This window comes from Opisthorchis viverrini (assembly GCF_000715545.1).
Source record: "Opisthorchis viverrini unplaced genomic scaffold opera_v5_80, whole genome shotgun sequence".
NCBI lineage: Eukaryota > Metazoa > Platyhelminthes > Trematoda > Opisthorchiida > Opisthorchiidae > Opisthorchis > Opisthorchis viverrini.
The window spans coordinates 686004-703399 of NW_008751735.1; the positions used below are offsets into that span (position 1 = coordinate 686004).

A 17396-nucleotide genomic window follows, 5' to 3' on the forward strand; every position below is an offset into this window, starting at 1 on the left:
AAATGCTGGATCGTGTCAAATATGTGAATGATGAACTGTGCCAAATGGAATCACAAATCTTTCTTCCCCGAGGAGGCCAAACTAACAGAACTCTTTATCGTCACCATGTTCTATTTTTCCGAGATGAATGTGACTACAATCCAACTTTTCTGTCTTTCTATCAGCCGTGCTGAATCGGTTGACACATTGAATCGTGGGGGTTGTGAAGGACTGCTTCGTGCTGCTCAACGTCTGGCGACCGCGACAGTTCCCTATCCTCAGTCAGCACTCACGAACGGTTTCACTGCTCCTCGTGGTTCGAACCTGTTCAATTACCTGACCAATCCGAACACACCACCCTCTGTCCTTGTCTGTGTCTGTCAACTGTTGGTTGCGCTGGAACTTACCGTTGAAGTCAATTTGGTTGTTCGTGCTTTGTGTGAGTTTTAAAGCTTTGTTAGGAAAAAGTTTCTCTATTCGCAACAACTGAGGCCATAAAATCGCCAAATTCTTCTCTGTAACGAGAAACTTTATGAGCTGTGGTCACCAACCTGTTGGTTAGTCGGTTAAGAGAATTTTCTTTGAATGAGTTTGGTTTGTTCATCAGTGACGGTTTTGTTAATCCGTGGCACACGACACAGGCTGTCCTACTGCCAGTCTTGCGAGCGATTTCTTGTATCTACGCGCCCTTGATGAAGTCAGTCCCACACGCTGCTCGGAGTCTGTCTGGCCATTGTACTGTTGATTGACTCCGGTACATGTCATTATCATATAAGTTAGCCCCAGTGTTTCACCAAGTCGCCTTCGTTCGATCACCGTTCGACCAACGGATCATTCGAAGCTGTTACAGCGTGTTTATCTTGTCGTTCGACCCGTACCAATGTTATCCAAGTGACAGGGGGATAATCGAGGGCTTAGCTCACGTAATATGTCCACGGGTCCCACAACCCGGACAAATAATTTAAGACTCTGATAACTCTGGTAATTTGCTCTGGAAGGGACTGCAAGACATCCGAGCGGATCATTGCAAGTCCGGCAACCTGTGACTTCACGACAACAGGTTTAGTCGAACATGTCAATAAATAGCAATGGATAGTCCGAAAACTCAAAGGAGTTTTGTGCTAATATCTATCACATAATTCTCCGTTTTCTAACGTAGCTGTATGCCGATTTCCTAATCCGTACAAAATTGTGAAAGCGCTCAGGACATTGTGGGCAGTCCGCCAATGTCGGTGCTACAGGCTACTTTGCTTTTTATAAGTAGTTAGATCTCAATAAAATGCCGAAACCCTGAATCCTTTGTTATCATCACGCGTAACAAACTTGTGGTAACCAAGTGGGATTGTCACAGCAATTTCACATGACTGTAAATCTCAACCAAAGCCATGTGACAAATTTAGTTCCCAGTGATCGCGTCACACCTGAACCAAAACTGCTATTTTGTTGACCGTTGCCAACTTCATGTGAAATGAAACATGTTGGGAGCTGTTGTCTTTTGTTACACGGGGCCGTAAAATGTCCTGCCGAAAATAATCGATACCCCCAAGAGACCCTAAATAGCAATCTGTCGAACTATGGTTAGTATTTACTGCTGACTGAGCAGTTGTCCGATGCACATCCGCCTCGATTCTGATTCTGCGGAATTTATTTTGATTTCAGTTCACCTATGTTCGGCTTCCTATACTGATCATCCGGAACAGGATTCGTCAATCGCTCCAGCTTTTTTATTCTTTCCACTATTGGAGGAATATGAGGTGGGTCGGAATGCTCGGCTTCTTGGTTCTTCTACCTCATCTATACCGCCCTTGATGGGGTTGACAGTGTCGTCATCATCTTCGCACACGCATTCGTTGCTAGTCGACCAGTTGTTGCCGCGAGTATGGACCTCGGTTGTGGAAAGTCCTACGTGCTGCATTACATTACGGAGCTTGTTGTGGCTGGTGCAACGTGAGAAGGTACTGACTTCTAATCGCTTTACGACCGCATGTTTGTTGACGGCACTTGCAAGTCAGCTGGTCCCGATGCTCAAGCTGATGTGTGCCACAGATGATAAAACGGTTAGTCATAACGGTTGTTTTTGGATTTTAACTCATTGCTTGTTCACCGGGGTGCTTTTGTTGTCAGTTATTTGTACGATATGCGTATCACAAACCGCCTTCTGCAGACTTGTTCTTGAAGTTGGCTCTTTTTGTCGCAAACCACACCGTAAGAATGATCATGAGGCGACATCCTTCAATGTGGCTCGCTTTTACGTATGTATATTTTCCAACTTGGACTTCATGCTTATGTAGCTGCTGAGCGTCTGTTTCTCAATTCACAGATCCTCTCTAAGTATCCCACGAAATTTCCAAATGGTTAGTTAAAAACGCAAGTGACGAGAGATGGGACGAGATAGTTCAAGTGGTTAGAGTGCGAATTTACTGACCAGAAGGTCCGTGGTTCCAACCCCACCTTTGCCTCCCGACTTCCCTGTCTAGGTTTGGGCAACCTGGCAGTATCCCAGCCCTCGTGCAACCTTCGGGTGGCATGGCATCTAGGCACCGGAAGGGTGTTACAGCTGAACGATTCACTTTTTACGGGAGTGTAATGCTAATATAAGACCCGTATGGAACTGACTTTCAGACCATCTACCACACGTCAGAATTGTGATCCTGTTATCCGTTTAGTCATGCTGAATGTACATGCCATCCTGTGTTATTTCCGTGCTGACTATTTTGCAACACAACCGACGTTATCGTTTCCCGATTAATTTTCTGTTTCTCTGCCAAAGTCATCTCCGGAACGCACCACCTGTACTCCTAGAAACGGCCGGTTTGGTTTCAACTAATGTTATTTAGTTAGTAAAAACCAACCAATATTCATAGTTCTGACCATAAGCTGCCATCTTGACGTAGCGGTCCGGCTTAACTGCTGCAGTTGTTCTCGCTAGCTGCACTGGTTGGGAATTTGTTTTGCAAAGGGAAACTATGCCAGCAAGGCCAAACGGGGCAGTCTGGGTAAGAGCGGTAAGCCCCCGGCCTACAGGTAGGTCTCACTACATGGCAGTCTGGGGTTAATAGCACTATGTGTGAAGGGTTAGTGTTTCCTCCAGGTGGCTAGCACGCCCACATTTTTGAAAGCAGCGTTTCTATCTTTTTTTGAATAAAGCACGTACTAGAAAAGATTGACCTTGCAAACCGCTTACTCAGATTGCTCAGAGGTTGATCATGACCACCGGCAGGTTGCCGAAATACAATTAAGGCCGAGGCATATTTGACCTCAGACGCGTTTGTTGTATGCAGCAGCCTCAGGCCAGTTCCCTAGAACCTGCTGAATAATCGAATTCAGGTTTCCACATCAAACTGTACTCCTTGTTGCCTCGTGGGCCACAATTCAGGCTAGAAGGAAGCTCTCGAACAAATCACTTCCTCATCCCTTTGTTTTAGGGGTGTTTCCTCAAGGTAGGACACACCTTAACCAATCCTCTTGCTTTCTCTGGGCAACCGGGAAGCATCGTTCGCCCTCACAGCTACTTGATAACCAATGCCCCTTTTAAATTTCCCTCTATGCTACAAGCAGACGTCGCCGTATTGTTATATTGCCAGCAACGGGATTGATGTGCTTTACCCAATCCACCGATTTTTAACACCAACCAAACAACACCTTAATAAATCCACGAGATTGGTTCTGCATAGAAGCTTTCAACGTCCGTACAAATTGCCGAACTGACACTTACCACTCGGACCTTGTACTGTTTGAAACCGGACACAAACTGTATATCTAAAACACACGTACAAGGCTCGTTTTGGCCGTGCGCCATAATGCATCCAGATCGAGCTGAACTTTTTCACATTCTACCCTCCGTATGTCTGGTGACCCTGAAGCAATGGCTCATGGTGGTGCATGTGGCTTGGGAGCTACACCCGGCCTCAGGGCTGAGCGCACTTTGTTATAACAATGAACAGTCATATTTGAGCCGCTCGCTTGTTCATCTCAATCAAACGCAGTACCAGGTGACATAAAAACTGATGCGCCAAATGAGTGCAGTTCTGACGTTGAGAAAGACACTTTCTACGGAGGTTTATCTGGACCGATTGGTTATCATTAGTAGCATAACACCAGTGTTCAACGCTGTTCCTTCGCTACCGTGCAACCGTAATTTTACTTGAAGGCCTCATTGTGAATAACAGAATAAAAGTGAATGGGTAAAGAACCACAATCATTCCGAGATACCTACACCTCATTCAGGCAATCTGGATAGAAATTGGCAACATTGAAGTCGATTAGCAGCCTTATATTACAGCGTCTCCAACCAGGTGGTTCCCACCCTGCACGCACATTAGCGATACAATTCGTGACAGCATTACGATTGGTGGTTTTGAGTTGAGCATCCCGGATTGTGTCATATTTGGCCAGAGAGGAGGGCAAACCGTGGTGCCAACCGTATTTCCGGGATAGTGTCTTCCACCGGTGAATGCGATAGGTGCACCAATCTTCAAGGTGCCCGGTGCAGAAATACTATCCACGTAAACACTCCGTCTCCATCCGGAAGAACAGTTGCTGGACTACTTAATGAAGAGGAAGAACAAAAACTGGACACTTATTCAGCTGTTGAAACTTACTGTGCACATTTTTATCAGAGATCGTTCGTAAATAAGAGTATTGTGTCTAGCGATGGCATAGTTCTGGTGTTACTTTATCCTAGAGCACTGGTGAGTTCAAACTACATCACTCAGGGTGTGGTTGAGTAATCTTCGTTAGATGGCGTCCTGTATCATCTGGGAAGTTGTGTCACTGGCATTCTGCCGGCGGTTCAATGAATAATTTCTCCACCATCTGCACTCCCAGATATTCAGTCAGTCAGTTTTCATGCTAACTGCGCTCCCTGATCCACCTGTTGCCTAATTTCATTTTCTAATTCTATCTACAGGCGATTGATTTACTGTTGGCTCTCTTTGAAGAGGCAACTGCTTTAGTGATTGGCCAAAGACCATCTCCACGTCATCCGTGTCCACAACCCGGACTGACGTTGTCTGTTTCAGAGTGCATTTCTGTCGGAAGACTGACAGTTCAGTTGGCACGGACTCTGCTCAAGCAATCTACACTCTGTGTCTCCACGCCAGATGAACTTGCCCGGTCGATACAACTGTTCCAACGCTTGCAGGACGTGCTGACGGATTTAGCCGGTCGTTATCCTCTACTGCGTTCCACCGCGCTCCGATGTGCCACCACAGCCAACTCATTCGCCGAAGTGGGTGGTTTTTCTTCAGACCGTTTTTGGTGATTTTGTTTACAAGCTTCCTTTTTGCGCCACTGGTCTCTTGCTTTAACTGTATCCACGGATGTGCAGACCTGTTATACCTATCCTGCCTGTGTACCTCGACTCATCAGTTTTAGATCTCTTAGGTCCTATCCCTTTTTGTAAAGAAAATATGGTGTTCTAAAGCTTTGGAACGCCCAGCTGTAATACAGTAAGGCTTTCAGTCGTGGTTACAATCCAAGTGTACGCAAACAAATCGCATCTTCATAGTTCCGCGTGCGCATGGTCTACTGTACCCTGTTCATTGACCTTATACAACTGCGCACAGCACATGGAAGTGTGAAACCGTATAGCCCTTTACAATACGGCGACGTCGCCCACACGACTGAATTCGCTTGGATTTTAACAGGTCACAAACAATATTAGGATGATGTACAATTAACGGAGACCGAGGCTCATTTGTGTAAAATCGTGCCCCTTTAGCTTTATCGCTGTGTTATACTTTTCGCAAATAATATCTGGTAAATCCCTTCGGGCAACTCATGCGTAAAATGTACCTTTTGTCGAAGACTGTGACCACTTCTGCACTAATCCAGTGAACTAATGCCCCTCCGAGGAATGGCAAACCTTTTTAGAGGCTGAAGCATTGTAAGTCACTATCTAGTGCGTCTTCCTATCAAGAAAGTCTACCTTCTACTAGAAATCAAACACCTTTCATGATGTATTCTTTTAGTTTTGTTATTGTACTGAATCTTCAGTACATGCTGTTCGTGAAAAAATATTCGATTAATGCAATTGTCGGTCCCTTTCATCCCTCACAACGAAGACACTTGGCGTCCAAGAATGTAACAAAATATCAAAGACTAGACCAAACGTGGTCTCCTCTCTCAGTGGGCGCCCATGTACTGCGGAGGTCTCAAACGCAACGCACCTTCCACTAACGACTTTTTTATCGGATATGAACGAATGGCTGGAAGAAAATTCATCTATACCCTTCAGTCGGAACAAAATAATTCTCAAATATTTCGATTAGGAGTACCTGCTGGCTACGAGGCCCAGAGCTACCCTGTTGTCCGTTTTTACATACTACTGGCGGCAATGATAGTAGGATGCAAAAATAGCGTTTTTCATCATTTGAACAACGGCGAACATGCATCCCTCGCTTATTTCATTGATTGTTGTTTGTCCTAATTTCCATTCGATAGTCCGCGTTCATGCACCACTTCTATGATTTATTCTTGACAGGTATGTGGAACCAAATCCGGTGATTTGACTGCCTTTGTTTCCCCGACGCGAAACTCCGCCTCTGTTCGTTCATTTGACTGGCGCACACTGGTTACTCCTAACTGCTTGCCGGATATAGTGCTAGATTCAACTAAACGAGGCGCATGCTTTTCAGTAGATGGTGATGATGCCAACGTCAGTAGTTTGCTTCTGTCCAACCCTCCACCGGATGGTGCTCTGCACACTGGCCCGGCCAACGACAGCCTAGCTAGAGGCCAACTGCGAAGGCGAGTGAGAACTGCAGATCAAACGGAAGACTTCAAGCGTCCTCCCGGGACTAATTTTAGTGGCTCTGGGAATTCTGAAGGCCCCACACAAAACACAGGTGATAATACTTTCTGCTCGCTGTGCCTTTCATTAGGCTGGTGGTTTCTTGAAAATAAGCCAGTCACCCCGCTACAATTTCTATGAGGTGTATTATGTTTTTGGCGGCAGATCACCACAGTGTTCACCCCAGTTTAGCGCTCATCATTTTGACGCAGTTCTCAGATTTTCTGGCATTCTTTTTTATTCGTGCGCAAGACTGTTTGCGGGTTGAATAACTTGATTACTTCACCTGACCGACAGTAGGTCCTCGTCCAGTCTTAGTCACTTTCTGAGTTGAATCATATTACACATGCAGTAAAGGCTTGTTCAAATCTGCTGTTCCCATCAGCCTGTGACTTGCGGATGAATGATTTTCTCCGCACTTCTCTTATACTCTGGGTTTGATTCATTCTCAGAAAACAAGTCGAGCACAGTGTATCTACTCTTGTGGACGATCAATAGATTTGCACGGTAGAATAATCCGGTGGGAATGACAGGAATGCAAATACAATATAAAAATCCGTACAACCACTCTCAATTGTACTACGTGTCTTCTTTTCTGTTTGAACAAACGAATCAACCGGACTTTAGTATTCACTTGTCAATTTGAAAGATAGATATTGGTGCATATTGTTGATCAAAGATCTCTCTTTGACCGCAATGTACTTATCTAAAAGTAATGGAATTTTCACCGAGTACACTTACTTGCACACTAATTTGGTTTTGAAAGGAGGCTCGGTTGAATCCAGCTGAATCTTTCGTCGAGACCAAATTGGTGTGCAAATGGGTGTAGAAGACGAATTGCGTCCAATTTCGGCTCAAGTTAACAGGAACCTGGGGACTGTACTTACCTGATGGACCCCAAAGGGAGCGAAACCGGTCGTGGGTTGTCGAGGATTTCTTAGGTACACGAATCAGTTTCTTACCTGATGGCCCCAAAGGGAGCGAACCCGGTCGTGGGGTTGTCGAGATTTCTTAGGTACACGAATCAGTTTTCCTAGGTCCCCTTCTCTGGCTCTGTTTGGGCACTCCAAGTTCGCACCAGTCAGCGGAACCTTCCGAGGTCAGCTGCACTTTGTTCTTATCTTACAACAGCATTGAACGTCCCTTTTCTTCTTCCCATCTGAACAAAAATCCACTTTTTTAGTCGCTTGAAGACAACCGGAAGTTGATCGAAAAGCCATCGCTTAAGAACGGTTTCTTTTGAATTTAATGCTGCAGAACGGAATTGACTTAATAGCTCGATCGAGGTCGCATACTGTCTTAGTGTTCTGCATCGACAAGCCTGTTATTGTTGTAGAAAAGTGCTGACAAGGTTGTCCTCGTTTCGAGACAAAATGTTGGGAACAAATTGTTCTAACATCTCCTAATGTACTGGCAACGTCCGGTGGTTTTGTGACCGTGTCACTTCTTTTATCTTTTAGTTTGTATGAGTCATCTTCATCGAACTTATGGGTCTATCTCCTGACGGACCAAAAATCAATAGGGGGCAGGGTTATTGCGAAAATGATGAATGACCCACCAATTCACTTTGAGAAACATCCTCTTTCAGTAAAGCTGTCTTGTCACTGATCATCTTGATCTCAACATTCAGACTCGTATTTTCTTCCAAGTGAACCAGAATCAGTCGTTAAGTGAACGTTCGTTGTCTCTTGATCCGAACCCGTACCCTCTTTACCCATTCTTTATTATAGTTTGGCATCCAGTCCATCTCCATTGGCTACGTCTGATTGATCGATTGAGTGGAGAGTTTAATACCAAGATGGTTAGTTGTACCACAAAGACTAAAGAACATACGACTGGGACTGTTCGACACTTTTCTCATTTGGTAGGCAACGGGTTGCAAAACTTGCTGCTACCTCATGGCGCCTATTTACCACAGACGACGATTGCTCACTTACCCAATCCATTGGCTCTTGTTTTGGCACCGAGTGGAATCGGTTTGGAGCGTGTCATCGGACTGTTGCACTGCTTTTGTCCGGAGGTGAAGTCGCATGCAATCGGACAGTATGGACCAGACAACTTGGCCACCAGAACACGTGCAGCAACACGGTTGCTTGAGAATTCACTTTTCCATGTGTTACATACTGAGGAGCATGTTCAGAAGCATGAAACTAATCGGTCAGGCAATGATCTCCCGGCTACCGCTTGTGATGGTAAGTTGCTGGTAGGATTGGACCGCTCTAACGTTTGTTTTGTTTGGCTCCTTTGAACAAGACGACGTATGACTGTGGCCTGGAAAAGTTGCTCATTCTTCCGAACGAAGGCGAATTGAAGTGTCGTAGAACCCTTTTCCAAATGACTGACATGCGACCCGTAGAAATGGCAAGGATTGACGGCTGCCAGTTTACCAGACCTAGGCAGTCAAGAATCCAGAGGTGCATTCGAACCGCAGACTCCCTGGTCAACAGATTTTCAGTTTATGGACCCGTACACGACTGGCTGAGAAAGTCTTTCATATAGAAGACGGTTCTGTAAGGTGTATATCGCAAGTTACTAGTTTATTGCAGTTCGGAATTCACAGGGAAACCCGGTTCCGATTCACTCGTTCAGGAGTGCGTCTGAGGTACTCCGTTCATCCCTCGATATTTCGAAGCCTCCCTCAACAGAACCCCCCCCCCCCGACTGAGAAACCATCGGTTAATGCATCAACATAATGGGCTGAAATAGCTACTGCAACTTCTTGTCATCTGGGTCACTGCTAACGATCCACCCGTAGGTTGCCTAACTGTAATAACGCGATAATGGTTGTTCAGCTGTAATACGTTTTCCTTGCCCAGCTGGCGTGCCATTCAAAGGAAAGACCGAGATATTCCCACGTTGCGTAAGGCTACACATCAGCAGCCGAGAGGCATAGGCATGGTTCGAAATACCCGTCAGTAAGTTCGCCCGTTAACCATGGAGCTCTCTCAAGCCGTGTTCTTGTCAACGGCAGCCGCTCCTTGAGGGCACCAAAATCGGTCGCACTAGGTAGTAGGTGATTACCAGTCCTACCCATATTCCACCTCCGTTTGGACAAATCTTATGCAGTGTATGGGAGGGGCTGTTTTTTCTCGACCACAGCCCACAGGAATTTGCGGCTTCTTCCTAATCAATTGTGTAAACGCTGCCAAAAAGTCAACGGCAAATCGATTATATAAAGAGCTTAGGTCTGGAAAGGAAACAACACAAGCTTACCAGCAGTTTTTAGCTGCAATATTTCCGTGAGATCATGGGAAACACGAACAGCTTTGGACGTCATACCGTTCCGTAACCCTAAACTAGCGAGTCACTTCTCAGTTTCGTGCTGTTAACCTGAGCGAATGAACCGCCTGGTGTTTGATCGATCCAAGGCAGCCCATTCATGATAAAAACCAGAACCCTGTTTGGACGAGTAAGTTTGTAAACGCTGCCAAATAGTCAACGGCAAATCGATTATATAAAGAGCTTAGGTCTGGAAAGGAAACAACACAAGCTTACCAGCAGTTTTTAGCTGCAATATTTCCGTGAGATCATGGGAAACACGAACAACTTTGGACGTCATACCGTTCCGTAACCCTAAACTAGCGAGTCACTTCTCAGTTTCGTGCTGTTAACCTGAGCGAATGAACCGCCTGGTGTTTGATCGATCCAAGGCAGCCCATTCATGATAAAAACCAGAACCCTGTTTGGACGAGTAAGTTATTTACAAACGTACAAACTTGGTTGTGGAAACAAATATGCCAAATATACCAACTGTCACCGGTTTAAAGACTTACCTTTACTCTTTCAACTGTAGTTTTATTGTCCCTAACACTCAGCACCGATTTCGTTGAACGTCTTCATTGTATCAGACCCCTTCTTGACGATGATCGACAAGCAAGAATCACTATTCCCCTCGCCTAAAGTGCTTCTCGGATTGTTGATGGGGCTCGAGGCCATCTGGGCTGGCCCTTTGGCGCCGAAAATCTCCCTTTCGGATGCTTTGGCCTACTTTTCCGCCAACGAAGGCATGTATGCTCAGGGAATCTTCCCAATCAAGTGGTCGCCCGAAGTTTGCTTGGCTCAAGCGAGACGGGTACGTTTCTCCTAACCACGCTTTGTTTCCTCTCATCGTGCTGGCTCCCATCCCCAACTGTGTTCAGATTGGCCGTTGCCTAAAGTAGGTTGCTTTCATTTCGAGGATGCGTACCGTCACAAGTGAACTGTTCATTTCATGGACACCAGCGTACACATCCTGGCCAAGTCTATATGACCCCTGACTGATATTCCCATTTTAACACTAGCATACCTGGGCTAAGCAGTCAGTATCTTTCCGAACAGGCTATCTGCTCCCCTTGTAACCGAACCTGCTTGAATGTTTTCCGGGTTGGAGATTAAGCGATACTTCACTACCTCGCAACGGAAAGCTGACGAGCTCGTTTACACGTAATACTTCTTTTTTTGTGCGGTTGTCCTTCGTTGCACCTTGCCGCTTCTATCAATTACCCCACAGGTGGAATGAACTAAGGTTCAGTGTTTGTTGCAACGTTTCTCTGCATTTCACATGCCGTACTTAATTCCTCTGAGTCACTGAGATTAGCCCTGTGATAGTGCACTATTCTGAACTCTATGCCCACTGGAATCGTCTGGAGAGATAGAGCGCCCAGCATGACTGCCCATTGAGGACGGAACATAACAGCGCAATGTTGCATGATATTCTGGATTTATTCTACTGTGTCTCATCAGGTGTGTACCTCAAGTGAGTTGAAATGGGGGAAACTACCTTGCCAAAGGTTCACTCTCGAGTCTACGGAGCGAAAGACCGTCTCTGTTTACGTGGATCCGGCTCCCATTTGCGAGTAGCAATGGCCTGTGCAAACCTCATAACTTTGCCGTTTGCCGTACTGAACATGGTATCTAGTAGCTTACTCGATTGACGTAATGCTTGCACTCACTCAGGTGACTGTGAGGCTTTTTGGCTTCGGTTTTCTATTGCTGAACAACCATGTCAAACTGACATGGGCGGATGCGTTAACCAAAGTATTTAGCAGCTTAGTGCATTCCTAGTTCCAAATTATTGGTTGCGAAGATTGAGGAAAACAGCCTGAAACCGTTACCAATAGGATCACATGATCGGTATCTCCATGCCCCCGGCATTATGAGCCCCAATATGGACGGAAGATTTCGTGTGGCTGAACCATGCGGTATCTCACTGCACTCACTGTTCTGCGTAGGATTTATATTGACCACTGACTTCGGTTGTCCTCACCTCACGGTTAACTCAGCTTGCTTGCTAATGACCTACATGCACTCAAGGCCCATGAGTACTTCAGCCCAAATTTTGTTACACTGGCCCCACTCTGGAGAGTTTAACTTTCCCTGTTTCCTCGATGGCTTGCACATTCAGTGGCTTCGTGGACGGGCAACTTCCTAAGACATGTTTTGGTCGAATTCGCTCTCAGAATGGTCTGGAATACACGAGCTCTGCTGGCCGATTGGTTGATCAGTTCTCAATCGTTCTTCGTCACAAGTTCGGCTCCTGGACAGCTCAACCCAAATGCTCGTCATGCGCATCTCTGACCCATACTATAGCCACCTGTATATTATGTAATGGGGGTGAGATAGTGACAAGTAGGGTCATCGGTTGTAATAGGCATCCGATTCTTTCCTATCTCGTTCCGCTCTACTGGAAATGATTGCTTTCCCAGTGTCTTGTTCAGCCTAACCTAACAAGGCGGAACACAAACAATTAAACCGGAGATGCCGTTGGATTACCGTTATTCTCTTCGAAGTGTCCTATAATTTTGGAAAACGCAGAACATCTTGTTTTTTTTAGGGGGGGATGCCGCAATGTATGAGGAATCGGCCCCTGACCTAGAAGCATTAGACGGGTGTAACAAGATTTGATAAGTCAGCCACCCACTTCGTGTGTGATTCAATCAGACTTTACTTGATTTAGTACATGCTTCGGATCCGTCAATCGTATTGCATGTTTCTAACGAGTTTGTCAAACAATCGGGGTCAAAACTTCCGAACTTAGACCGTGGGCGTATTTCGAATATGTCCGAATTCGTCAAGTTGTGTTGCTTAGGTAGCGGGATCGACCAGCCACTGAAATTGATTTTAACTGCGTAAATTCGCTCGTTGTCTGATGCGTAGATATCCTTGCTGCCGTTCGGAGTGTTTCATCTCACCTTCCTGGTGGGTTTGAACGCTTCTTTGAGCTGTCCCAGACACCTGACAGTTTATCAGTAGGCTCAGGAAAGCAATCGTTCACTAATGTTGATTACTTGTGCAGTTATGCCCCACTGAGAGAAACAGTTCCTTAATTTTCCCACCACATGACTGTCTCACCAGTTGAATACTTTAGGGAACTCGTACGGTCTTGTGCATCAAACAGTTTTTATTTCTAAGGGACTGCTTATAGATAAATGGGTGGCGTTGCTATGGCAACTCCATTATGTCCAACTTCGGCTGGTAATTCTTCCGTGATAATATCTTAATTGCTTGTCTGCGTATACTGTATATCGTAACTCTACTTTTTGCTATTATGAACACTGTACACTCCAGTTTACTCTGATTTGGTCAGTTTGAAGCGAATGAGAATTTTATCCTTTTTTTCACGACTCGACGTATGGGTTGGGTTTTAACGTACAGTTCATTTTGGAGGCACGTGGAGTGTGCACCTCCATAGTTCCTCGAGGATTGCCTATAAGCGAGGTTCAGTAAAACATGTTTTTGCACAGAGGGAAATACGCACATCCCGGGCTAAATAGCTAAAGAAGAATCACCCTCAGAAGTGACGGTGATCACCGGGAGAGATTCACTACTCTTCGCAGTGATTCAAAAACGTGTTTAACAGGATTAGTTCTGCTGCTTGAAAAAAAAGGTTGTTTATGGGCCACCGCCATGCAACCAACATACAAACGTGTTCCAGCTGCTTAGTCACAATTGCTCTGTGTGTATCCAAGCTTATGACTAGTCCCCCCATCGGACACATTTACCAGTGTTAGTCACCTGGGTAGGACGGACCAGTGTCTTTCAACGGATATTGAAGCATTTCCTGAAAGCTTCGATACGAGTAATACGGCTGGCAAGCAACAGTTCACTTACGATGACGCGTAACCGGATACCATCGACTGCAAGACGTATTTCTGGAGCATCGACGATTCTCGAATCTTCGAGGATGTGCTGCAGGTCTGTTGTACAACGCTGTTAATCAAGTCACGGGCATGAGCAATGTCCTCACAAAATTTATTTATTCAGGTCGTCTGTTCACCCGCGAAATGATCCATCACGACCGTTCCTATATGGCCTAATGTTACTTTCAGTGGTTATTGTTCATTTGATCTTCGAATTTGTGAAACGCCATCTTCCAGCAACTTGTATTGATGGTGTCAAAGGGCTCCGAAGAGAGTGTGGAGCACCTTGGATCTAATGATGAAGAGTGATTACCTCAGACATTTTAACTTCAGTTGTATCCATCCACTCCTATTCAGAACTACCGGATAGTTCCAATAAGATGTTGCGAATAATCTCTTGTTGATAGGATGCTCCTTTTAAGGTGAAAAGAGAACCTCTTGTCGGCCTACTCCTAGGTTTCGGTTCATCAGGTAGGCGTAGTCCTTGAATTCCCTTCAATTCCATTTCGTAATCCAATACCGAGTCAAATGTGTGGCTCAAGTGAGATTGCTATAGTGTGAGACATAGATGAATCTCCTGTTCATGAAATCCTCTCTAGGAGACAGACAAATACTCAAGTGGAATCAGGGACAAGCGGAAGGGAGTATTCGGCGAGTATGAAACGGATATTGGAAAGAAATTGAAAACATTTTCTCATCTACGATATATAAACTACCCAAATGATAAGGTGTAGTTTCACAGACCAGTATCACACGGGTTTATACGTTTTGATCAGCTACTGCTCTGGGTTAGGTAATTTCAGTTGGTCTGTTCACATTCTTTCTCGAGGAGACAGATATATGTGAAATCCACAGGTTAAGACAGATCTCTTGAAATATATTGTACATATTTTTTGGTGTTTCCCACGATCACTTCAAACTCTTTTCCTCTTTCACCCCAGCTCGCCGTGGATTACGGACAACGTCGTGTCGATTGTCAGTCCGCCCTCTTCCGGCTTACCAAGCAGTTACTCATAGTTTTGTACAAACTATGCTATAACCACGATCATTCCATTCAACAATCTACCAAAGCCTCAACCGGTGATCAGCCTCCACGCAGCGCTGGCTCTGCGCATCTTCCACTGGATCGGCTCCTCTACTGTGTGACTCCACGTGAACTGGCCATCCTTCTTTCCGATATACGACGTAATCTAAGACTTCGAATGGCATTCGACTGGATTAAACAACGCAAACAGCTATCCGGCAATTCCACTGCTGAACAGCTGGTCGACGTGTATCTGACGGTGGACAACCTACCCCCTCCACCTGCATTTATCACTCCGGGACTTCTCTTAGCCGTGCTCCACGCGCATTTGATCGAACCCGGAGTTGCTGAGTTGCTTGGCCCACTGCTCAACTCCATGCACGTCCTTCATTCTGCTCCTGATTCGATCCGATCTGCGGAACTAATGAACGATCCGACCGTTTTAGAGGAAGTCGATGTCGATGGAGAATTGGTTGTGGTGTTGAACGATTGAAAAATGGCAGTTTTTTGTTAACCCTGAAAACCCTTATGCCTTGTATAGCTCCCATTTTTTGAGTTACTATAATCTCACTCACTGTTAAACTGGTCTTACACTTTTATCCGTATAAGATTTTGTTTTAAGAGAATTTGGTCAAAAGTGCAGACGCTCAGTTTAGTAGGTTAGCTCCATATGAAGGTTTTTTTCCGTCAGTGAATGAATCGCGAATTTGTGAATTTACCGACCGGCGAATGGTTGATCAATCGCGGCCTTCAGGACTAACGAGTTGTGGGCGCGCCGAGTTCCGAAATTCAACGGACTGAAATATTGTAACCATGGATTATCCTCTACGTCTGCAAGGGCCAGTGTAAAGCAGCGTTGAAATTGGACCGTGCTGTTTCAGTGTAAGCTTATAGGTGAGCATCCACGTATGACTTGCTGAATGGTACATGGTTAAGGTAGAAAGCAACCCACTCAACGGGAGCTTCAAATTGGTGGTGATCAAAAACATCGCGTGTGCCACTGCTTTTACAGCGGGGCCCGGTGACTTCGCAGAGTGCTTGTTGAAGTGAGCCACACATCTACGCGACAAATCAATATAGTTATATGGCCTTTGGTTTATTTAATCATCACGAGGTGTTTTTTTGAATGTCGTGTTCTACACTTATTTAATGTCTTTCCTTCTCAAATAGCCGTCAGAACCTGTGACTTATTCGACACCAATGGGATTAGTCGACAACTCGGAGTTTCTGTTGGTTTCTTTAGTTATGCCCTTATTTGTGACCATGCTTCGCATAGTTTTGTTGGAGAACTATTATATTTTGATATAGGGTTGCTTTCTCTGGACAAGGTGTTGTCTCCACTTTGCACCATTCGAAGTAGCCAGTAAGTCAGCTAAGTTAGAACTGGACACAATTTAATCGCTGTTTCCACAAACCAATCTATGAAAAGGTTCATCCGAGAGTCAAAGTGACACTCTGGTGCCAGAATGCACCCATTTAGTGACTTTTGCTTTCCATGTTAGCATCGACAGAAACTCACGTCACGTTGGCGCCTCGAGCTGTCGGAGTTTCGAGAAATGATCTCATCTCCAGCCAGTCCACCGGAACTTATACAGCTGTCCAGGTTAACAAGTTTACCTAGAGCATCGATTGGCTCATCCGTAAGCGTGAGGTTTGGGTTTGATCCCAGTCTTGTAGCAAAACTTCACACTTTGCACGTGTGAAGCACATGCGAATCCGTGTGGCAGAATTATTTAGCTTAATTATAATGGTTTGCATTTTTTGGAGGATCTAAACTAAGGAGAATAATAACGTCGGCATGCTCAGTTTCTGTGAGGGAACGTCCCTGGAGCGTTTCGACTCCCGAGGTTTTGGAGAGAAGCTTCAAGCAGTACATCAATAAAAAAGCTTACTAGAAGTGGCGAGACAGGGCAGCCGTGCCTTGCACCACTGGATATGGTGAACTCAAGCAAAAGCTTGCCATATACTCATACCCTCAGGATTTCGCACACTTCCCCCATAATGGATGTAGATTTGGAAGGGACGCCTGTGATTGCCAGACATCAAAGTGTCTGACAATCGATAGGGTCGAAAGCATAGTTCAGCTGAAGAAAAACAACAAACGTGGGACGTTTGAAGCGGTCATCATCATCATTGTCAGCTGTAAATGGATGTAGAGAAGGGACGCCTGTGATTGCCAGACATCAAAGTGTCTGACAATCGATAGGGGCGAAAGCATAGTTCAGCTGAAGAAAAACAAACAACGTGGGACGTTTGAAGCGGTCATCATCATCATTGTCAGCTGTAAAAACCGCGTACTGGTCGCACACTGGTTGTAGCTGCCACAGTTTCGTTCACCGATGATTGGGGGGGGGGGGAGGGAGCTGCGCATTGCACGCGCGAGCTGGGAAATTGGTGCATAAATCCAGCACTGTCAGTGGGCTATCAAGTGGGGGTTGGGGGTTGGAAAAGGAGCTATGCATTGAAGGCAATAGCTTTGATG

At 45.5% G+C, this 17396-nt stretch overlaps 3 protein-coding genes across 3 annotated transcripts in view; 1 reads left to right on the top strand and 2 right to left on the bottom strand.

Annotated features, from left to right (window-relative positions):
* Window positions 1-15555, top strand: part of T265_04656 (hypothetical protein) — a gene marked incomplete at both ends in the record, with an annotated part of 39493 nt that extends 23938 nt beyond the window's left edge. Inside the window, 7 exons of the mRNA XM_009169447.1 lie at window positions 165-418; window positions 1639-2036; window positions 4889-5209; window positions 6464-6827; window positions 8503-8964; window positions 10621-10844; window positions 14832-15555. Of these exons, the coding sequence (XP_009167711.1) occupies window positions 165-418; window positions 1639-2036; window positions 4889-5209; window positions 6464-6827; window positions 8503-8964; window positions 10621-10844; window positions 14832-15407 (2599 nt within the window). The remainder of the gene's footprint in view (window positions 1-164; window positions 419-1638; window positions 2037-4888; window positions 5210-6463; window positions 6828-8502; window positions 8965-10620; window positions 10845-14831) is intronic.
* On the bottom strand, window positions 4251-4589 carry T265_04655 (hypothetical protein; the record flags this gene model as incomplete). The annotated part of the gene is made up of 2 exons (XM_009169446.1): window positions 4251-4523; window positions 4581-4589. The coding sequence occupies 2 exons, from the start codon at window positions 4587-4589 to the stop codon at window positions 4251-4253; spliced, it is 282 nt and encodes a 93-aa protein (XP_009167710.1).
* Window positions 15556-16858: 1303 nt separating the features above from the next.
* The window catches only part of T265_04657 (hypothetical protein), a gene marked incomplete at both ends in the record, with an annotated part of 6899 nt that continues 6361 nt past the window's right edge, over window positions 16859-17396 (bottom strand). Inside the window, 2 exons of the mRNA XM_009169448.1 lie at window positions 16859-16998; window positions 17159-17297. Of these exons, the coding sequence (XP_009167712.1) occupies window positions 16859-16998; window positions 17159-17297 (279 nt within the window). The remainder of the gene's footprint in view (window positions 16999-17158; window positions 17298-17396) is intronic.